This window comes from Halichoerus grypus, chromosome 1, assembly GCF_964656455.1.
Source record: "Halichoerus grypus chromosome 1, mHalGry1.hap1.1, whole genome shotgun sequence".
NCBI classification, from domain to species: domain Eukaryota; kingdom Metazoa; phylum Chordata; class Mammalia; order Carnivora; family Phocidae; genus Halichoerus; species Halichoerus grypus.
In genome coordinates this window covers 107,300,148-107,323,617 of record NC_135712.1, presented here as the reverse complement: position 1 = coordinate 107,323,617, position 23,470 = coordinate 107,300,148, and the positions used below count along the sequence as shown (strand labels likewise).

General features: G+C 43.2%; 1 protein-coding gene across 2 annotated transcripts in view; it reads left to right on the top strand.

Moving 5' to 3' along the window:
• Nucleotides 1–1,137: 1,137 nt before the first annotated feature.
• ARHGEF26 (Rho guanine nucleotide exchange factor 26) overlaps nucleotides 1,138–23,470 on the top strand; it is a 119,658-nt gene continuing 97,325 nt past the window's right edge. Inside the window, exons 1-4 of one of the 2 annotated variants that reach the window (XM_078070081.1) lie at nucleotides 1,138–1,440; nucleotides 1,865–2,996; nucleotides 4,371–4,410; nucleotides 7,885–8,030. In XM_078070081.1, coding sequence (XP_077926207.1) covers nucleotides 1,917–2,996; nucleotides 4,371–4,410; nucleotides 7,885–8,030 — 1,266 coding nt within the window. In that variant the 5' untranslated portion in view covers nucleotides 1,138–1,440; nucleotides 1,865–1,916. Of the gene's footprint in view, nucleotides 1,655–1,864; nucleotides 2,997–4,370; nucleotides 4,411–7,884; nucleotides 8,031–23,470 lie in introns of both variants that reach the window. The other variant, XM_036091374.2, reaches the window with a different exon arrangement.

Here is a 23,470-nt window from a genome sequence, read left to right as displayed (position 1 = left end):
CAACAAATACTCATTAAGTGCCCACTGTGTGCCTGGAATACAGAGGGGCAATACATCAACATGGCTCCTGCCCTCTTGAAGTTTACAGTCTAAACACGACAAAACAGATAATAAACATAAACACACAAATAAATGTATATATGTAAACTGTCATTAAATGTAGAAAAGGAAGAGAACAGGTGGCTGGGAAAATAAGCAGAGGCATGGTCTGATTCAGGAAGGGTCAGGGAAGTCTTTTCTGATGGAGTAACAAGTCAGAAGGTCAAGGAGGAACAAAAGGGCAGGTTCTGGGGTGGTCAAACTTGAAGTGGCTGTGGCCTAAGAATAATGACGGAAAAAATGTTGGGAGAAAAGACCGCTGCAGAGGTAAGCAGTTCCTGCAAGGCCTCGTAAATTACGGAATTTGAATTTTATTTTATGTATGCTTAGAAACCTATATATATATATATTTGTAATTTAAATTACATTTATTTTTTAATTGGTAAAATTCAGGATTCAAAGCATAAAACGTTCTGGGCACCTGTGTGGTTCAGTTGGTTGGGACTCAGGATTTCCTCAGAGGTCACGGCCTCAGGGTCCTGAGATCCAGCCCCACAGCGGCTGGCGTTGGGGGTGGAGTCCGCTTAAGATTTTCTTTCTCTCTCTCTGCCCCTCCCCCTCTCTAACAACAACAACAACAACAAAAAAAAACACAAAAAAACACAAAGCACGAAAGATCCAAGATCTTTTAAAGAAAACTCCCGCTCCCACCAGTTTCCTAGGCACCCAGTTCCCCCACCCCCCCGACCAGCTGCCTGCACGCAACCCTCCGGAAATACTCTAAGCACAAGCAAGCGTATCTAACAGTCTCTGTATGTATAAGATATTTTAAACAGGGGAGCGAGGCCATCAGATTTGTGTTTTAAGACCACCCGAGCGCTGAGAGGGCACTGGCTCTCAGCGTTTAGAGCTACGCATCCCAGCTCACGCATTACACAAACCCTCCTCGCCCCGACTACCCCCCCAAACCACCCCATCCCCCCGCCCCCAACCCTGCCCCAGGGCTTTCTAAATTGCAGCTCTGCATGGCTCCCACGCTCGTTCTCACGCTGGTTCCTGGCAACCACCTAGCGCGCCCACAGCTCCCGGCACGGAACCCTTGAGTTCCGCACCCAGCCCACGTGTGCTCCAGTGTTTTCGAGCGAAACGGGAGGGGATCGAACGTACGCCAAGGCGGGAAGGGAGGCTCAGCTCTCGCTGCGACAGAGGCGGGTCAGAGAGTGGCTATGACTGGGGCGGGGCCAGGGCTGAGGGCTGTACCAAGCTTGAGGGCGGAGCCGACGGCTCGGGTCGGCCGCTGTGCTCTCCAGAGCTCCCCGGCTGCTGCGATTCCGTCTGAGACCCGGGCCACCCAAGGGGCGGTGGGCGCTTGCTGGCCCTGGGCTCTGTAAAGCCCCGAAGGTAAATCCGCCTAGGAGCCGGGCGGCTTGAGCGAGAGGGGACCAACGACGGGGCTGGGCAGCTGGATGGCGGCGGAGGGGAGCGTCGCGCGGCAAGTTGTTTCTCCAGAAAGCTGAACTCGTCGCAAAGTTTCCTGTGCATCAGCTTGCACCCTGCGTACTGGTGGCGGGCTTTTTCCGTGCGGGTGGTCTTTGGGCGCTGCAGGGACGCGGAGGTAATTGGATTATTCCGCCTGGGCACAGCCCAGATTTCTGTCCCCGACCACGCGTTGCGGTGGGCGCAGATTTTGCCCTAGAAGGGGTGGGTAGTCGACACGCAGTTGTGTCGCGCACAGCAGTCGGGTGACCGCCACACTCGGAGCGCGCGTCTGCAAGGCGTGCCTGCTTGTCCGGAGGCAAAGTTCCATGATTTCTTTCCTCTTTAGGCAAGACTAACTGGGTGCTGTTCCCTCCCGGGCTGACCTCCGAGTCTCCGCTATGGACAGCGAGAGTGAAGTGGATTTTTCTAGCAACAGCTTAACCCCTTTGTGGCGGAGGCGGTCAACTCCTCAGCCTCAGTTGCTGGGCCGGAGCAAGCCGAGGCCCCAGTCCTACCAGAGCCCCAGCGGGTTGCTGATCACGGATTTCCCAGTGGAAGACCGAGGGACGCTCCCCACTGTGCAGACTCCCACCCAGGTACCCACCGCTTCTGAGGGCAGGACCGTCCAGGGGAACCCCCTGCTTCTGTGTGCCCATAGGAGGGTGGTGACCAATGGGAGGACGATCTCCCCGGAATATAGAGCTGTCTCTCCTCGCCTCCGACGGCCCAAGTCTCCCCAGGCTCCCAAAGCGGTGTTAGGGGGCTCCCCGAAATCCCCAGCGAATGGCACTGTGATGTCCCCCCTACCGCAGCCTCTGCGCCCGCAGCGGACTCCCAACTCGCCCGCCTGCTGCAGCCGGGAGGTAGACCTGACCGGACTGACCACCAGCCCCCTGTCTTCACCCGCTGCAAATGGGCTTTTCCCTAAAATCGACACCCCAGGCTCTGGTGCGCGATCTGGCCAGACGACTAAGGACCCTGAGCCGGGACCCTCGAAACTCTCTCCTGCGCCCCAGAAAAGGTCTTTGGAGCACAAACTCCCCCTCCAAAGGCTGCCCTCACAAGAGAACGAGCTCCCAGAGAATCCTTCAGTGGTTTTGAGCACAAACAGCCCCGCCGCCCTCAAAGTGGGGAAGCAGCAAATCATTCCGAAGAGCCTGGCCTCGGAAATTAAAATAAGTAAATCCAACAGTCAGAATGTGGAGCCCCACAGGAGACTCCTCAAGGTGCGCAGCATGGTGGAGGGCCTCGGAGCGTCTCTGGGCCCCGCAGAGGATGAGGGCGAGGCGGAGAACGACGTGGACAGCCCAGGGTCTCTGCGGAGAGGCTTGCGATCCACGTCCTATCGCAGGGCGGTGGTCAGTGGCTTTGATTTTGACAGTCCTACCACTTCAAAGAAGAAGAACAGAATGTCCCAGCCCGTTCTGAAAGCGGTGATGGAAGACAAGGAGAAGTTTTCCAGTCTGGGAAGGATGAAGGTAAGAGTGGGCAGGAGTGTCACTCACGAAGCCAGGCATTCACCGAGCCAAAAGCGAAGGTGTTGGGGGTGGGGAGGAGGGGCACAGAGAAAACCAGAAGTTATTCTCTTTTAATTCTCTTGTTGATCAGACCTGTGCACATCTATCTCTTGGCCATGCCGTTGCTGGCCGTCACAGCCAGGTTAATGCAACTTCGTGGGAGGAAGTAAAACTCTTATCACGGTTTTAACTTTTTCATCTCAGGCAAAATGTGGGGACCTAATGTGAAAAAGAAATGCAGCAAATTGGGTATTGGCTGGGTCCTGAACACTTTTAATACAGGAAGCTGAACAGAGGGGTGGAGAGCAGGCGTGGTACTCTTGACTATATGGTCAAACTGTCTCAAGCTTGTCTGGAGGTCTCAGTTAGGGGTTGCTGATTCATCGCTGCTGATACAGGAAACTCCTGATTTCTTTTGAGCATATTGATTATTTTAGTTACTGGAAGTAATTTATTTACATTAATTAATTATAGAATTTTTTTTTTGAGTGGTGATAACACACTAAATACCATTCAGGTAAAATGTGAATTTTAAAAATAATTGTCAGAATTACAGAAGATACAAATAGTGTGTCATCTCTGTTGTTGCTTGTTTCTGTCACCACTGTCTGTGGTTGTATTTTATTCCCATGTTGTGCCCAGTTATTCTTGAACTTGAATGCATCTAACAAGTGAGTAGCCCAGAACTTCAGGTTCAAGTGAATTGTGTGTATTGCTTCCTGATAAAGGCCTGGGAGTTGCATGTGTTAAAATATTGCCAAACATGACATAAAGAGATAGGGGAAAACTAAAGAAGGATATTTTGGAGTGTACAAATGCTGCTTTCTCTGGGAACAAGACAGATCTCAGCAGAAATTCATTTCGGCAGCCACAACTTTTCTTGATTAATCAGAGAACTGGAACCAGTTTATATAAATGTCAATATGTAATATACAAGGAAGGTTATTTTATTTTTGATCTCATGGCCTTAAAGAAATTACCTAACATTTTAGGTACCCGCCCCCCCAACTCTGCGAGTATAGCAAAGTTCAATTTAACAGTGATGGTGAATCATGAGTAGTGAAATGAGCTGAACTACTGGTCATTTGAGGATTCTCAAGCTGTTTTGCTGGGGTGTGTGGGACATTGTACATTTTATTTCACCATTTTAGTGGATTGTGGTAGTCAGATGAGTGAACTACTCAGGGGATCGATCATCTGCTGCATGCTTTTGGAAATCTAATGAGTGTAACAACAAGAAGTAGTACTTTTTCTTAAAATAGCTGTATTTTGTACTTGGCTCATTCATACATAGTTTGCTTTGCTTTTTCCTTTTTTGCTTTTCTTGTTTCTTAGAAAAAAATGCTGAAAGGACAAGGAACATTTGATGGGGAAGGTAAGCATTTGATTTTCCAGACTTTTATTGCTGTTTCAATGTGGAATATCAATTATAAGTTGAAATCCAACTGCAGTAACAAAAACACTTAAGATGAGAAAAATGTCCAACTTCCCAAATTATACAGTACAAAGCTCTGCACTAAGCTAAATTTTCATCCAGTAATACCAGCAGTGAATGGAATTAATGGCATTCTTTGTAAGTTGATAACTTTGTCAGCCAATGTCCTGGATTTTTAATTCTTATCTACTCTGGCTCTAGCCTCACCTCCCTCAAAAAATGGAGAAAGAGTAAGAGCTAGTCTGGCTTTTTAGTTAAAAATTCTGAGTTTGGCATTTAGATCTGAAGTCATATTTCCTTTGACTTAATATTCTTTCCCCCACTTTTCCACATTTTAGTGTCACTTCTGATTTCCTGTTTGCTTTATCAAGTTTCAATTTTGGGGAAATCTAACGCTCCTGGCTGCTAGAAACATATTCCTAAGAATCTGTAACCCGTATAGAAAAGCTGCTTCAGCCAGGTGTTCAAACCCTAATCAGATTAGCGGACTTTGGTAAACAGATGGGTCAAGTGTCAACCAACTGGAAGGGCACAGAGCGAGTGAGCAGCCCCACCTGCAGCCCTTGCAGGTCGGGGGAGCATGATGGAGGTAGTTACTTGCTGTCATACTTTGAACTGTTAAGATTTTCTGACCTTTAAAGAGTCATGAAGAAGGGTATGCCTCTCTATAAGTAAATCTAATGTAAAATCACCCAGAGTTATAAAATACATAATCTTAGGGGATTATAAACTATTTCCCTATATACTTCTTATAAAAATCAGTTCCCTTGGAGTATTTCAACATGACCAGTTTAAAAAAACGTTTCCATTGCACCAATCTTAGGAAACTGCTGTATATGGAGAAGAAACCCAGATATAGTATTTTAGCTGGTTTGGATAAATTCATGTCCCTGGTTTTATAATTGAGGAAACTGGGAGCTCGGAGAGGTTCAGTGCCTTGCCCACTGCATTGTCACACAGCAGTACTACAGATAACTGGTTCTTAGTCCAGTTTGCTTCCTTTGTATCACTTTATGACCATGAAGTGAACAGAGCGTCTACCTAATATGTATTTAGAGATGTTTTGTATCTTCTCAGATACCACATTGATTCCGGGATCTCTGTCTCAAAGGGTTAGAAATTGTTGAGCTTTTTTTTTCAAGTCGGAGGACACAACTTTTTTATAGTTCTATGTTGTTTCCTTTTATATGGAGCTGTTTCTTTGCACTCTCTTGTGTCTTCTCAAATATGATGACCTAGAAATTGTTCTCACATATATGTACATGAGGAGTACAGAATTCTTACAGTTAATGACTAACAAGAATTGTAACTCAGGATGAGATGTGGTAGAGTGGTGAGAACCTCTCATGGTGGAGTCAGGGACCTTGTTCTTCTCCTACTGCTTCTGTTCATCAGTTGAGTGACACTGAGCAAGCATCTTAGCCTCACCAAGCCTTCGTTTCATCATGTATGAAAGGAGGCTAATAATACTATTATTGCCTGGGTTTGTTGTGAGAATGAATGAGGAATCTTATCAACAGTGTATGCATATGTCAGACAATCAGAGAACAGTAAAATCTTGCACTGAGTCCGGGATTATTTTAGTCATGGTGCCTACAGAACATGCAGCAGTTGATGAGAGAGGAGGCAGACGTTTGCCCCCTTCGGTAGGTGGGAAAGGCATGGCAAGCTCAGTGTGTCCCAAACCAAATGCTAAGTCTTTCCCTCTGAAGCTGAATCTCTTCGGGTGTTGCCATCTCGTCCTGTGCCGTTGTTGGGACCTGCCGACCTAGGAAACATCCTTACCGCCTCCCTTTCTCTGACCCCCATCTCCAGTCCGTCCCCAGGAGCCCAAGTGTCCATTCTCCCATAGCATCCTACTGAGTCCCCTACGTACTCAGTGATTTGCTACAACAATAGAATCAAATCTTTCCTTTCCGTGGATTCCCACTGCAATCAGGATAAAATACAGTCTTCGCAGTGTGAAAGAAATTCAGTCGTTTTGTACTTGGGATAAAAATCTAGTTCTTTAACATTGCCTGCAAACCTCTGCTTGATTGAGACTGTCTGGCTCATCTCCCTAAACTCACCTTGCACCTTTGTCCACTAGACACCCGTGCTCTACAGGTGGACTTTTCCTTTCTTCTTCTAAGGTATTACGTTTCTTCTTGCCTCGGGGCTTTTGTATATGCTTTCTCCTTTATCTCTGTAGCTTCTCAGCTTTCAGATCTTAGATTTTTCTTAGTAACGCCCGTCTGACCTCCAGACTGGGTCACGCCTGCTGAGAGTCTGTTCTCAGAACACCTGTATATAAATTGTTCAGCTTATAGGTATGTTTATGTACAAGATTATTGTGTCCTCAACCCAGTAATGACTTGCCTTTTCACTTGGAGTGAAAACCAGAGTACTTTCAATGGCACTGAGTCAAGGGCCTACATAATCTGCCTCCTATTCATCCCCAACCCCCCTCTCTTAAGCTTTCTCCCTTTCCTCACCCCATTTCAGGCATACAGGCCTTCTTGCTCATCTTTGTACATGTAGATGTACAAAACAGACTCCTGTCCCAGGACCTTTGTACTTGCTCTTCCCTCTGATGGTATGTTCTTTCCCCAGCTGTAAGGTGGCTTGCTTTCTCACCGCTTTTAGGTCTTTGCTTAAATGTCATCTTGGTGAGGCCTCCCCAAACCACCCTATTTAAAAATATACATACTCCCCTTGTAACGCTCCCCTGTTTTATTTTTCTCCATGACACTTACCAGCATCTGACATACCCTAAAAGTTACTTGTTTATTTATTGCTATTCTCTGCTCACTCTGATGTCCACTCTATGAAGATTCAGATTTTTATCCTTTTTGTTCATCATTATATCCCTAGTGCCTAGCAGTTATTGGCATCTAGTAGGCATTTTCCAAATATCAGTTGAATGAATAAATGAATGAGTGACTTGGACTATTTTCTCTTCCTATTTTTAGCTCATGAGGACACAGGAAGTGTCTTTTATTTTCCGCTCACTCCCAGCCCTTGGCATATTGTAAATATACAATAAATGTTTGTTAAATAGGTAAATGAATGGTGATGGACTTTGAAGGAAAAGAAGGATATGAATTCGGTTTAAACTTCCCCCCCCCAAAAAAACAAAACCAGTGATTGAACAGGCATGGCTATCCTGCATGAGTGGTGGACAGAGATGTGGAAACTGCTTCAGTGGGTATTTCATGCATGGATCCCTCGCCTTCCCCTGCATGAATTTGGGACAGAGCTGTGTGAGTGAGAAAATCACTTTTTGGTAATTATTCTTCAGTGACAAAATCCATTTGCTTCTTTGTTGTTTATTAAACTGGAGACCAAACATCGTATAAATCTGGATGTTTGTTTGGAACAAGTAGCATAATGATAGGGGCAATTAGTGACATACAGGGTTTGTATTTCTTGCAGAAAATGCTGTCCTGTATCAGAACTACAAAGAAAAGGCTCTTGATATTGACTCTGATGAAGAGTCGGAGCCCAAAGAACAGAAGTCAGATGAAAAAATTGTGATTCACCACAAGCCACTGAGGTCCACATGGAGCCAGCTCTCTGCGGTAAGTGTTTACCTTTTTCTTTCCGATCTGTGGGCATGAAAAAACCAAGTTGTGGAAATTAGGTTTAGATATGGTTTTAATTTTTTCTGCCAATGATCCTGTAACCTGAAAGAGAAAGATTCTTCTTTTTAGATTGTGAAATGTTTCTTGAAACTCTTCAGACACCAGTGAGAATGTTGATTTTGATACTTCTGATCAGGAAAATTAGGTTTCGATAAAATAAGGTACCTTGACACTGATACAGTATACTCTGGAAGCTTTTCCTGCTCGGTATCTTTTCTTATTTTTTAGATAGTGTATATGCAGAGGTAACTTAATCTATCCTGAACTTTATCATGATTATGGCTATATATACAAATGTGTGTGTGTGTGTGTGTGTGTCTGTGCATAATAGGGAGTTTATGACAGTTCTTCCTTGGAAATTTCCTTTGATATAGACACATTTGTATGTTCTTGCAGTTGATTAATGAGTGGCATTCTGTTCCATTTCCTTCTGTGCATCTTTTGTGTGAGCGTGTCTGATACTTACGTTGTATTGATGAGTAATTTCTCCTCTCTGCATCAAACATCTTTTGTTTATAGCTGTAATTTCTCTTCCTCCTGGCTTAACAAATGTCACAGTGTGCTGCTTAGTTTACTTGATATGAGTTTGGGCACAGCATCTGTGGGCATCCGGTGCATTACCAAGTAGAAAGGAATTCCCATGGATGGCTTGGGTGGTGGGAGCATTGCATCAAAAACAAGCCAGTGCACCTCTGTGAGTCCCTTAGGCAACATGGGAGCAGAAGCGATTCCCTCTTAAGCTGAAATGGGCATTGTTCAGAATCTAGAATCTCATGTATTCAGGGGACACGCCGGCATAAGAAAAGGAGTTGTGTATGTTGGAGCTCATAAACAGGCCATGGGGATGGATGTATGGTGATGATGGGAATGACTTCTGGTCAGGTTCTTCCTCCCTTCTTCTACCCTGTGTTGGAATTCAGAATTCTAGAAACCAAGCCCTTTCTCCCTGTATCCCTCCCAGCCCTTAACTGTATTCTAAGGAGGATTTATTCATTTCCAGTGCCTCCAAGGTGTGGCACCCTTAGTATATGCCACAGGCTGAAATGCCTACAGGGGCAGGGCAAGCAGCGTTAAGGGGATGCTGGTGAGTGTGGAGGTTGAGGCCTGGTGGGGATTATGGTGAACAGGCCTGATGTAACCTCAGCAGCCGCCACTTAGCTCACACCAGCCCAGTGTTGCCAGATCTTCTGACATTTAGAAAAGAGAATGCAGCAGTCCAGATTTTTATGAATATTATCCCAATTCAAGTGTTAGAAAATGATGTGTGAGGCCAACAAAGTATTTATGGGCCAGTCTTGTCTCCTGTGCTGACAGTTTGGAACTTCTGGGATATTTCTTTGATTTTTACATGTGGTCAGGTGGTAATATCTATCCAAAGAAGTGACATATTGGTAGCCTTCTACCCTAATCTAATGATCTCATGATAGTATATCCCCAAGCACATATGTGGAAAAACTGGTGACAAGGCCCATGGAGGCCATGTTGGCTCTAAATGGCTGTCATTCTGTCGTTGGTGTGGACCATTTGGTAGAGGATCCTTGAAAAGAAAGCTGTGGATTTTTTGAGTTCTTCCTCCGTGGCAACAGCCGCATTTGTTAGCCCCGGCCTGAATCTTGCTGCTATTCTCTGCACGCTAAACAGCAACGTGTACTACCGTGTCCCTTACACTCTGATCCTACCTAGCTTGAGAGCTGAAAAGCAAGCTGCCATACTTAGGCCTCCTAAAGTTTGGCGTTCAGCTAGATTAACAAATGCACATCAAGATAATACTACACATCCTTCGGTACAACTGCAAATATGGGCATGCATTTCATTTGGCAAAGGATACATGTACCCATGTGCCTTTTGTTAACAAAATTGCTATCAAAAGACTGGTGATAAAATGTAAAACTATAAAGTGGGTTCTAACTTCAGTGTGTGTTATCTTGGGTTTTAGTGCTCCCAGGAGGCTTGTGTGTATTTATTGTGTTGCTTGGCAATTACATTTAATCAAAGCAGCATTGGACTTTGCCACCTCCCATGCTTAGACACCAGCCTGCATTTTCTTTTTTGCATTTTGTGTCTCCTTTTCACATTTAAAACAGTTTACTTTATGGGCGCCTGGGTGGCTCAGTTGGTTAAGCGACTGCCTTCGGCTCAGGTCATGATCCTGGAGTCCCTGGATCGAGTCCCGCATCAGGCTCCCTGCTCGGCAGGGAGTCTGCTTCTCCCTCTGACCCTCCCCCCTCTCATGTGCTCTCTCTCATTCTCTCTCTCTCAAATAAATAAATAAAATCTTTAAAAAAAAAAAATAAATAAAATAAAACAGTTTACTTTAGTTGTTTTTTTTTAATTATTATTATAAAGTACTGCAAATATGCCGAAAAACTAAAAAATGAGTATGTGTAAGAGATTTCTGGGTACCTGCCACCCACGTTGAACAAATGTTAACATTTTAACATCTTTACTGCAGATCTCTCTTTTTAGGCAGATCCAGTGAACAACCCTCCTCTCTAGTACTTCTCTCATTTCTGCTTTCCCAAAATAATCACTGTCCTGAAGTTCTCTTCTGGACTTCCCACGTGGGTTTTCTATCCACTAAAACGATGCAAGCAGCTCTGGCTTTTAAGAAAGTAGATATTTCAACGCAAAAAGTGGTCATTGCTTTTTTAAAAGCCTAGCAGTTGTTAGGTCTAAGTTTCAGTTAGGACCCTAAAGAGAGGAAACTTTGTGAATTTTGAACAATGTCAGCATGTCTCCATAGGGATCAGCACCTCCATTTCTCTGTCTGACCTCATGCCCCAATCCTTCCTTGTCGAGGGGCTGCAGCGGTTAGTGCGGGTCTCAGAAACATCTGCTCTTTCCATGCTTGCCTTTAGTGTGCCAAATTAATAGGGTAGCCCCAATCTAATCGTGCATATATCACTTTAACAGAAAACTCTTCTTTGGGTATGGCCTTCATCCCAGAAAGAGAGTAGGACAGGGGGTTTTCTGAGTGTGAGGGTTTGTGTGAGCACACATGCGCGTTAGCTGTTGTTGGTTGTTTTATTTTCTTAAAATCTCCTTGTTGCAAACACCTGCCTGCCTCCTGTGATGATGAAACTTTTCTTATCAGTTGACTGTAGGGAACATTCAGTATGCAAAAGGCTCTTGAGTAGTGCGGCTGTTTGCAGTGATGTATGGGGGTTGCATGGGTCTTTAAGCCTTCAGTCTGACATAGAATGTGTTAGCGTGCTTGTTTATATGTCTCCTTTGGTTCCATTGGACAATCACACGGGTGACAATTGTCCCCACTTACATTGTCGGGGACAGGTTTAACTGTAGTGTTGTGGTTATCTAACAATTAAGGGAGAATTAGAACTGTGTGAGAGACATTTAATTGGGCTTCAATAGAAGGGAGAATCTAGCTGCCACAGACTTCTCTAGTCAGATTGAAGTAAGTGAATGGGGGATGTACTTAGCACTGGTGACTCTGCCAACAGGTTCTCCATGCAGCGGTGGCTGTTCTCCCGTAGTCAGAAACACAACCTGGGCTCCTTAGTGTATCATAAGATAGTGACAGGTTTACTCTTCATTCCCTTGATCTTCAAAGGAGGTAGATCTCTTCGAGTCAATACAAAGTAGGTAGGTAGGTAGGTGTAGGATGTCTTCATTCCAGGGAATATAACTTTGTGCTGCTTTTCAGGCCTGGGAGAACCCTAATATATGAGAAATAATTTAAAATCATTATGGTTCCCAGATTTGAGGCTTTGAGCTTGGAAAGTCATTTTTGACTTCTAGAGATCTGTGCCCAGAGACCAAGAACCTGCCACACACAGGTCAGTTGCCCAGTGACTCACCTAAAATGGCAGCGTGAGGACGAAGCCAACAGTTCTTGGACCTCTGGGACGAGCTTGTGGATTTGCAGAAAAATATCGATACTATTAGTCGGGGATAGAACACCCAAGTCCTTGTTACAGTGACTGCCAGGTGTGTGGCCAATTGAGTGCGGGATGCAAAGGGAGCTTCAGGATTTCCTAAAGTTCATCCTTTAGTGGGATTCTGGAAGCATTTGCAGTATTACAGAAAATAAAAGATAAATCTTGACTAGAGTCGTTTTGTTTTTCCTCATAACCACGCCTGCCTGTCCCGTGTTGACGTACTGAGCATGTACTGAAAAATGATGGTTGTGAAACCAGTGTTTGTTTTGTCAAGATCAGTGACAGCACCGAAGCCATACTCACCAGCCATGGCCTGACCCCATTTATTTGCCATGGGGTGTGTTTGTGTAATTTCCACCACCTTCACATGCCAGGTACCTTTGAAAAGGGTGTTTAGGCTCCAGAGGCAAAAACAAGCACGCCCGCAAACTTCCCACTGGAATTGAGCACCTAATATAGTCATCCTCTGCTCTGCTGTGCTCTTCCTTTGCACTTGCTGACAGGGGGCTTTATCAGTCATCTTAAATCATTTTGAGTATCTCTTCGGTTTGTTCAGAAAGTTTAAACTCTCTAGTTAGGAACGGATTTTTCTATTTCCATCAGAGCATTCCTTCAGCTGTGCAGAGTGGGGCTAAGGGTTTAACGGGAGATCCGATGTTAGGACCTCAGTCTCTGAGTCCTGGCTCCGCTCTTCAAGCTCACACCGTTTGCCTCTGGACGACTTTCTGGAACTGCCAAATGAGAAAGGGCGATTTGAAAAATGGTGATTTTATAGAAATGTAATTTCATCCAGTTGACTATATAACAGACACTTTGGAGACTTAGCAGTTGGATCTGACGGAACTTATTCTTTTAGAATTTACACCGTGTTTATTGTGAAAGATCTTCTGTTTTCTACTAAAAACTAGAGCTCAACAGATGTAATAAACCTGAATATTATCCTGTTTGCAGAAAAATGTCTAATGCATTTAGAGGTCATAGAAAAATGCGTTCTCTTTCCTTAAACTTTCACACGTGTCTGAATTAATTTTCAGTTGTTCAGTGACTTGCTCCTTAAAATAATCTCTTCAGTCATATAATTTTCCATTCATGTTTTGCAACATTGCAGTCTCATAAATTATTTTTTACCTTAGTTGGTGATTAATGCCTTTTACCATATCTATCTTTTGTGTTTAAAAAATAGAAAAAAAATGCTCATTTTTCATGCCTGGTTTGCTTTTAGCACTCATAGTGGAAACAGTCAGGGTTTTGGATATATACTTGTCTACACTTTTAAATTGGACAGTAGGTCTCCTGGAATGTTTGTATCTTTATAAACAGAAATAGAGATCCATGTGCCTACACGTGAGACGCACCAGAGATTCTATTCTAGCCAAGAGGGCTGGAACTGGGAGCCTGCTGAACTGAGCCAGAGACTGGCCTCTATATGTTCCTGCCATTTCAGTACAATTGGATTATGGTGTTCTTTTAACATTTTTGAAAATTAATTTTGATTTATATAAGCAACACCTAATACGTTCTCCATGTAAAAAAAGAAAAGAGCATTTCAGGTAAGACTAAAATCTCTTTTGTCATATCTGCAATCCCAATCTCTTTCCTCTTCTTTATAGAAATGCTGTTCTCAATTTGGTAACGTTCTTCTCAAAATCCACGCATATACATTTAAGGGAAATATAAAGATTACGTGTGTTTATTTAAATATATACTCTGCAGGTTTTACAGTTTGCTTTTTTTCTGAACCATGTGTCTTATAAATCATTTCATGTCTATACATGATGATCTTCAGTGCTCTTTCTAGCTTCTGCATTATTCTGTAGGATGGATATCTGTTTTGCCTCTTTCCCTTTTAAAGGTTATGCATGCTTTGAGAATATAATAAAAACTTTGAGGCATGGATCTTTAGAAAAATGCACACACGAGTATATATGTAAATATTTGTTTATAATTTTTTCTGTTTTTTTTATTTCAGTTTGAGGATTTTTTTTCTTTTTTTTTTTTTAAAGATTTTATTTATTTATCAGAGAGAGAGAGAGAGAGAGAGCACAAGCAGGGGGGGAGCGGCAGGCAGAGGGAGAAGCAGGCTCCCTCCTGAGCAGGGAGCCCGATGTGGGACTTGATCCCAGGACCCTGAGATCATGACCTGAGCCGAAGGCAGAGGCTTAACCAACTGAGCCACCCAGGCGTCCCGAGGATATTTTTTTTTTCTTCACTTTATCTCCAAATACTGGGAATACCTTACTGGAGCTCTCTATGTATTTTTTTTTTAAAGATTTTATTTACTTATTAGGGAGAAAGGGGGGGGGGGAGGAGCAGAAGGAGAAGGACAAGCAGACTCCTCGCTGAGCGCAGAGCCTGACGCAGGGCTATATCCCATGATCCTGAGATCCTGACCTGAGCTGAAATCAAGAGCCGGATGCTCAACCGACTGAGCCACCCAGGTGCCCTTGGAGCTATCTATGTATTAAGTATAGTTTCCATGTTGTTCATATCACCTTTAGAAGTTTTCCTTTTTCTGAATTATAGCAGACTTGGAACTTCAGCTATATAACCCTTTCTGAAGAATATATATACATATATATATTCTTATATTCTAATATATATACATATGTCTACATATACATATATATGTATATATATATTTCTTATATATACATATATAAGAAAAAACTGTTCCAGCTGGAGCTGAGTAATGAAAGGGCAATTGAATAGTAGATATGCCAATGTTTATGTTCTTAATTCTCCCAAGAGAACAATAGGGTATGAAATGTGGGTATGTGTGCACCATACCCCTAGGGAGGCAGAGCACAAGAGACAGGTGCTCCAAGAAAGTGGGAGAAGATGAGCACAGGGATATTAAATTTTGATTGGCATAACTACAAAAAGATATTTCAATCAGAAACCTAGACTTGGGACCCAATACAAAGAGGGTCTTATTATTTCATTGAGCAGAAAACCAACAAGAGAGATTGATGAGTGATTCCTTCATTCATCTAGTCTTTATGGCAGCCTGCTCTGTGCTAGACACTTGGAGATAGAGCAAAACAGACTCCACCTTGCTTTCATTTCCTTACAGACACCCTTCATCGGGAGACAAATATCAAAAAATCCCACAGATAGATGACAGAATTACAACTGTATGAATGCCATGAAGGACATGTTCGTGCTGCTCTGAGATCCTACGGGGGAGGGCACCTGTCTGGGCAAGGTGCTGCCAACTGATAGATGGTGGCAAAGGAAGAGACAAGAACCGCCATCAATGGTGCGTCAAGACAGGTGTCCGGGCAACATTGGTGGTGGGAGACAGGGACAGAATTGAGGAGTCCCAGGCGGAGAAACTGTCCTGTATGTAGATCCTCTGGGGTAATGGTGGGTAAGAAGAGTTAAAATAAAATTGGTTCAGCTGAAGCTTCTTGCTCTGTTTGGTGGGCACTTCCTCACTCCTCCCATCTCTAAATGCTGGAGGCTCCCTAGGCTCCGACTCTGGGCCTCTTATCCGTACTCATTTGGTGATCTCATCGAATCTTGTGGATTTAAATGCATCATATACTCTGATGACTTCCAAGTTTCTATCTCTAGACTAGACCTTTCCCTGAGTTTTCAGACAGGGATATCCAGATTCTTTTCTGATATAATTGGCATCTCAAAGTTAACCTGTCCAAAAGTTTACTTCTGCTAATTCTCTTCTCTCCCACCCAGACCTGCTTTTCCCACAATATATATATTTTTTTCTAAGCAAATAACAACTCCATCTTTCTAGTTGCCAAGGTCAAAAACCTTGGAGTCATTCCTCACTCTTCTCTTTCTCCCATAACTTATTCCAGTTTGGTGTAAAGCCTGTTTGTTTCCTTTAGCTCCAGAAGTGGATTATCCCCACTGCTTCCCAGCTCAACTCCTATATCTCCTGGGTTCCCTTTACATCTCCTCTCTATGTAGCAGCATATAATTATATTGTTTATCTGTGATGCTGTTAAAACATGCTGAGGTACTCTTTGTTCTGGTCCTTCTGGTGTTCTCACCTCCACTTAGACTAAAGGCCAAGCCTTACAGTGGCCAGTGAGGCTGTGTGATCTGGCCTGATTCCCTTTCTGGACTCATCTCCTGCTTCCTCCTCCATCTTCCTCATTGCTCAGTCACACTGATGTTCCCAGAATACAAGGTGTACTCTGCCCCAGGGCCTTTGCATTTGTGGTCTGCCCAGCTTATAGTAGCTCTTCCTCCAGAGAGCCACATGGTTTTCTCTCTCACCTTCTCCCTAGCACCCCTTTAACATTTTTTTAAAAGATTTTATTTATTTATTTGACAGAGAGAGGGAACACAAGCAGAGGGAGTGGGAGAGGGAGAAGCAGGCTTCCCGCTGAGCAGGGAGCCCGATGCAGGGCTTGATCCCAGGACCCTGGGATCATGACCTGAGCCGAAGGCAGATGTTTAATGACTGAGCCACCCAGGTGCCCTGCCTTTAACATTTCTTATCCTCTTCATGGCATTTACCTCTTTCCCATACTGTGTGATTTACTTTTTTGGTTAATTGTCCATCTACTCTGCTGAAATAAAAGCTGCATAAAGGCAGAGGTTTTTGTCCATTTTGTTTCTTGCTGTTTCCCTAGCACATGAAATAGTGCCTGGCTTATAGTAGACTTGCAGGAACTATTGGATGAGTTTATTAATGAATGTATAAATAAATGAATACATGCAGAAATCTAATCCCATAAGTGAAAATAGTAGGAAGTTACTCAGCAGTGAAAACAGCAAGGAAGTTTCCTATTTAGGGACCATTTGGAGGCTGTTTTAAATTTTTATTAAAAAAAATTTTTTTTGATCATTGGTTGGCTACCTCCTGGATTTAATACACATCTTTGATACGTTGGGGAACTTGGCATCGTGATAGTTTAAAACTGTTAGCCTGGGGGCGCCTGGGTGGCTCAGTCGTTAAGCGTCTGCCTTCGGCTCAGGTCATGATCCCGGGGTCCTGGGATCGAGCCCCGCATCGGGCTCTCTGCTCTGCGGGAAGCCTGCTTCTCCCTCTCCCACTCCCCCTGCTTGTGTTCCCTCTCTCACTGTGTCTCTCTCTGTCAAATAAATAAATAAATAAAATCTTTAAAAAAAAAAAAAACTGTTAGCCTGTGGCAGGTATTGGCTACTATGAAATCAAATTCAATGGCAACCTAATTTTTCACTTGGTATTTCTTTTGGGGAGGTAAATGGGACAGCATTCGAGAATGATAGCATTCTGTAGGAATACAGTGCAATTAGGTAAAAGGAGGGAAGGCTCAGTTACTTTGAGGAGTTCTGAATGACTGTGTGAAAAGGCTGTATAATACTGAGCTTTGGATTGTGGAAATCATCTATCAGATTCTTGTATTTACCCTCTCGATCTTAAGATGTGCCCTTGTGGCATCTCCTCCTTTAGTCCAATGATGGGACTGTTCCTCAAGGCCACATCCACAGACTGATTTGTCTCCATGATGATTTGAGAAGTCGTCACTGTAAAAATTATTATTGAATCTTTAAATGCTGGACTTGTGTTTAAAAATTTGTTTCTCAAATTTTGTTGATTTATCCAGAGTACTGATAGCCTCAATTTTCTACTTTAGTCTGTGCTCTAATGTCTTAAGATTATTACGGTATTCATTATCTGAATATCTATTATTTGAAGAGGTAAAGACTATAGAGCCAACGGATAGTTCTTGTAGAAGAAGTAGTGTTGCCAGTGAAAGGAAATTGCAGATTATTTTCCCTTTCGGTGTGATGGGTTTGCCACCCATCCAACTGAAATAACACAGAAATGGAGTGGTTCCCATTTTGAAGTGGCAGGAAACTGCTTCAGGTAGTGATATGCACAGGAGTGGGATTGTTGTTCGCTCAACTGAGCAACAGGGAGCCCCTGTATCCTCATGGGTTCAAGGTCTCAGTAGGAGCACACAGTGCACTGCCTGACTTGCAGGATAGCTGTAGCTCAGGGACCTGCCATTGGATCATTATGATATTAATTTGTTGACATGCAGTTAAAGTATTGACCAAATATTTGCAGAGGACTTACTGTGCACAGGGGTTGTACTAGGTGAGTTCACTACAATTTATGTAGTCCTCAGGACAATAGCACGACGGCAGTACTATTTTTCTACCTTGTATCAAGGCAGCTGAGACGATGAGATGTTAAATATGGTTACTCTCCAACTATTTCTGTTAGGGTTTTGAGATTACCTAGAATGGAGCCTTGGGCTCTGGAAAAGCAGGAACGATATTTCTCTCTGGTACTTGGCTGAAAATGTGTCTCAGCAACTATCTGCCTGGTGGCTCTTTTCTTGTCATGAACTTATTTTCCCTCTGCTGTGTCTGTCTTTTCTCTGGAGAGCTCCTGCACACTCCGTTTCTGAGTTGTAGCTTAGACTTATGGGACGGTTACCTAGCATGGTCCTACCCCACCTCCTGTTTTCCTGTCAGCTTCCATATATAACTACCCAGTTCAGTTTCTTGAGAGAGAATCCAACCAATCAGAGCAGCTCAGCACTTTACCCCCACTTAATAGGCCACTTAACCATTTTTTGTTGTTTGGCCAGGTGCCTAACTAGCTCTATTCCAATCGGTTTTGGCCTCCGTGATGCATTATGGTGTGAAATGTGGCCACCTTGGGTTGTTTATTTTGTGGAGGCCTGAGTAGAACAACTTTCCTCGTAGGGGTCTGTGAGACTGTTTAGCAACATGACTGACATATCTAGTGTAAATTTACACATGATGGTTGGAGCACCTGTGTGGCTCAGTGGGTTAAGCGTCTGCCTTCAGCTCAGGTCATGATCCCAGGGTCCTGGTATCGAGCCCCGCATCGGGCTCCCTGCTCAGCGGGGAGCCTGCTTCTCCCTCTCCCTCTGCTGCTCTCCGAGCTCATGCTCTCTCTCTCTCTCTTTCTCTCAAATAAATAAATAAATAAAATCTTTAAAAAATAAAAAAAATTACACATGGTGGAGTCAATGTTGCAAACACGGTGTAGATCAGAAGCTTAGCAAATGAAAAATACATTTTACCTTGTAATCTTTGTGTGTGTGTGTGTGTGTGTGTGTGTATCTCAAACAAAAGTTAGAAGTTACCCTTAATACTTGCATTACACTGTGGTATTTCTGTCTTTTCTGTTTTGTTACATTTAAATAGGTGTTGGCCAGAAATCCACGGACTTTTTTGTGTCATTCACTTGTAGTTTGGAAAATGCTGGTGTCTGATTTGAAACGTCATTGGTATTACATGCATCGTAGTGGGTGTGGCAAACAAAGCAAGTCTAAATCCCAGTACTTGCACTGCAGGAACTTAGAAACTGGTTCAGAAGACAATAGAAATGAAACTGCTAGATGGTGTTTCTCCAAGAATGTAGGGCACGGTGCCAAAATGAATGACATAGATAGAAATCACAGAGAGCCGTGAAGGTCAGGGAAGCTTTCTCTAGAGAGGATGACTAAAACTAGGTGGGCAGAAGAGTAGGAAATAAAAGCAGGGGAAGTATGAAATATGGCTTGAGTGAAGTTTGATGTATAGGTCAATGGAAGAACAACAGTGGTAAGTCTTGCCAGTGTCTCGGATCTCCTCCATACGATAAGATAATCCCTGTCCGATGAAACCATTGCATGCTTTGTACATCTAGTGGAAAACATCAGTTCGCTTTCTTACCCAACTTTCCAGAATAGGTCTTGTTCAGGTTAGATCTTTATTGCAAATCTAGGAAATTAACTTTATTGTCAGTGTTGTTTTAAGTAACTGACTGGTTGGGAGTTGATCGTTCCTTTCCATCTGCCACTTGACAAAAACAACAAATGAAAATGAAATAGCCACTGAGGTGTTGGCACCACCTTCACAAACAAGAGTTCTCCTCTCCTGCAAGAGGGGCACCTCAGCCCTGTTCTGCCCTCGTCAGCCCTTGTCGACTCAGGCCTTCACTGTGCGTCAGGGGTGCCGTGCTCAGTCACCCCAGCTGCAGCCCGGTCCTCGTCGCTGTCACATCTGCACACCTGTCCGGCCTCACACTCTTTCCTCACTGCCTCAGAAGCCACTGTGTGGTTGGGCTTGACTGCAATCGTGCTTTCTCCTTGCCTCCCTTTCCTTAGCTGCTTTACTTCTTTTATCTGCTGGTGGTCACCTGCCATGTCTCTAGCTTTGCTTGTGGGCAACGACAAAGAAATGCTGGTATTACTGGCATCCTTAAACAATAAAAGGTGAAATCTCTCCCTCTCCCCATCACTGTTGACATTTTGGTATAGAACTTTTCAGACATTTTCTCCGAGTGTGTGTACATATGGAGTTTTTTTTTTTAAGCAAAAATTCAATAATATTATCTTGTTATCCATATTTTCCTCTTAACAATGTTGTAAATATCTTTTCATGTCATTAAACCTGCTGTTTTGTGGTACATTTTTTTTTCGCTTACCATGTTGTGAAATGACTTTTCATGTCATTAAACTTTCTTCCATAAGAACCTTTCTAAAGCCCAAATTGTATTTCATCAAATAAGTGGATGTTTGGTTCTTTTACCCAACTCCCTGTTGTTAGTCATTAGTGTGTTCTTCAGTTTACAATTTAAAATTCAAAATTTAAAGGTGATTAAGTTCTTTAAAACAATCTTTTTGAATTACAGATAGGTTCTCCTTATTATAACACTAAACACACCAGTTAAGACTGAAATCTGCTTTGATTTTACCACCATTCCCAATCTCTTCCCCTATTAACCACTATTAACCACTGCTCCTCAGTATTTTATTAAGTGTTCACTTTTTAAAACTTCTCATCTTCTATTAAATACTTGTAGAGATTGTCCGTCTCTTCTAAAACCAGTTTCCTTTTCATCCTTTTCATCCTTTCTACTCTGTGTCATTAGCTTTTCATGCCTTTGCTAACTTCATTTTCTTCTCTTAATTGTTGATAGATAAAAGAGAGCTGTTTCTCTTGCTTATCTGGGAGCAAGAGGATGAGTACATTGGAGTCTGGGCTCAGTAGCCCTACAGGGGAACGAGGCCCGTAAGAGCCAGAAGTGAAAGGGAGGAATGTGTTTAGCAGGAGTAATGTCAGGGCTAATGAACGGGTTAAATTGCGAGGGCACCCTGCTGATAGCTTAGCTTTCACTGCCTCAGAAGCTGGGAACCCAGTGGGAGAAGTGTTTGGGGCATTCAGGAGGAGGATTGCAGTTTAGGGGGGGAATAGCTATAGATCACAACTCCCAGGGATTCACAAGTGTTAGAAGGCAGTCCTGCTGGGACGGTTAAGAGCTCACAGCCTCTGGCCCGGAGGGGGGGCGCGGGTGAGAAGGCAGGCCTGGGTTTGAATCCCAGTTTTACTACTTAGTAGGGCTAATGTGATCTAACTTTTCTGTGGTTCTGTGTTTTATTTGTAAAACAGGGATAGTGCCAGCTTCCTTGTGGGGTTGTTAAAAGGTTCTGCTGCATGGTAAGCATTTGATGCAGCGGTAGTTTGAGAAATAATTAAAGAACCGACAAGAACTTTGAATCAGGAATTGGCTAGTAATATGAATAGCTAGCTAGTGAGAGCTGGTTGCGATGAAGTAATGCATGCTTATCTCCTAAATTGTACAAAGGACAACAGTTTATTCTTGTACTTTTAATTACCTATCTGCTTGTGGTTTGCACTTTCAGCCTCATATCTGTATTGAAATAATTTGGGTTCATTCAGGAATCCTGGCTCTGTGTGTAGAAGGTGATGGCAGGGCAGAGAGGAGCAAAAACCTCAAGCCCCTGCCTGCCTTATCTGAGTTTGCCATTGATTTCGCAGACCTGAGGTTACCTCCAGGAGGCCGAGAGGGCTGGCTGCTTCTTAAGATCCAAGAACTTCGGCGAGGATTGCAGAATTATTATTACTGTAGATCAAAGAGGAGATCAGTTTTTTGAACAAACAAATTAGGAGGTCCCTGGCACGTTAGTTGACATATTTTTAAAATGATTTTATTAAAGGGGCCATTGTGTTCTACCTATCCCGTTTTTTTAAACAGTATTTTATCTATTTACCCACCCCTTCCTGAAAGTGTGACACTCTCCTCTTGATCTCATTTATCTGATCATTGGTTACACAAATCTCTGATCCTTTAGAGTCGTGTCCTATGGCAGCTCATAGCTTAGGTGGAGTGATCTCTCAGGATCTTTCGCCGTGGATGAGTGGGCCCGGAGAGAGCCTACAGGCCTGGTTACAAGGACACTGTTTCTGGATCCTGGCAGATTTTTCATTTTAGGGACTTCAAACATACTCTTGGAGAGCAGCTGTTCCCATGTTATTTACAGTGAAAGAACTCTAGCTTATTTGTAATTCAGGGGCTATGTGAGTTGTGTTAAGTCTATAGAAAGGACCTGGGAGTGATTGTGTCCCATGGTATAATTTTACTTGGCAATTCATTCCTTTACCACTTTTGAACTCTTGAGAACAAAAGCCTGTGAATAGGGAATCACCAACAAGCATGAATAACCAGCTGATTTTCAGCAAGTGGGTAAACTCCAGCAAGTTTAAAGGTCTTAGCTCAAATTGAGTATTCCATGTACATTAGTGCTTTATGGAGCCAGAGTGATCTTGGGTTACAAATATCTGATCTAATTTTTAACTAGCTATATTTCTGAGCCTTTTCGGACGGTCAGTCTTTCGGGGCCCTCCCTTTTTGGTTTCCCTGGCTGGTGGGGAAACATGGAAGGAATGTGCCACCCATCTGATCTAGAAACAGTATCAACTCACAGAGGGCCTGAGAATATATCCCATGGAAAATGATCATCTGGTCGGCCAAGAGACGGTGTTATTAATGTCAGCTCCCTTCATAGATATAGGACTGGCTCTATTCTGTAGATAGGTTCTGTAGAAATGTCAGTACCGGGGCTCTGTTTGGGCCTAGAGAATCCGACTGGCTCATAACCTATTCCAGTCAGTGAAGTCAAAGGCCAAGGAATAACTGTGCAAAGTTTATGGATCTCCTGACACAATTCTCTGCAAGGTGAAAAATCCTGTAACTGCGCTGAATGCAGGAATGGAATTCAGTGCCAAAAGCCTGCTTGTTCCCTCATAGGGTAGTCATCTAAGAAGCTCAGCCTTGCAAGGTATCAAGGAGGAGCCACTCATGAATTGTAGATGGAGTAGCTACTAATTAACTTTTGGCTTTATATTTTAGGGAGTTTACCCTTTTAGCAATTTAAAAAATTTTAGGTCTAACTAGACAATATCACACCCATAGATGAAGTATCTTGTACTGTTCTTTATTAGTTTTAGCCAGTTGTCAATTTCCATCCTATTTGAATATGCAGAATACATCCATTACAAAGATCGTGAGTGAAGAGTTTCAATACTGATTACAGCAGTACATATATATATATATATACACACACATAATCTATAATGATGAGTGTAAAACTATTGTAACATTAGCGAGTTCTCTGCATTCACTGTCTTGATAAGCCACATATGTTTATATTTTTAACTTATGTTAAAACTATAGATATGGGCTCAGTTTTGTTG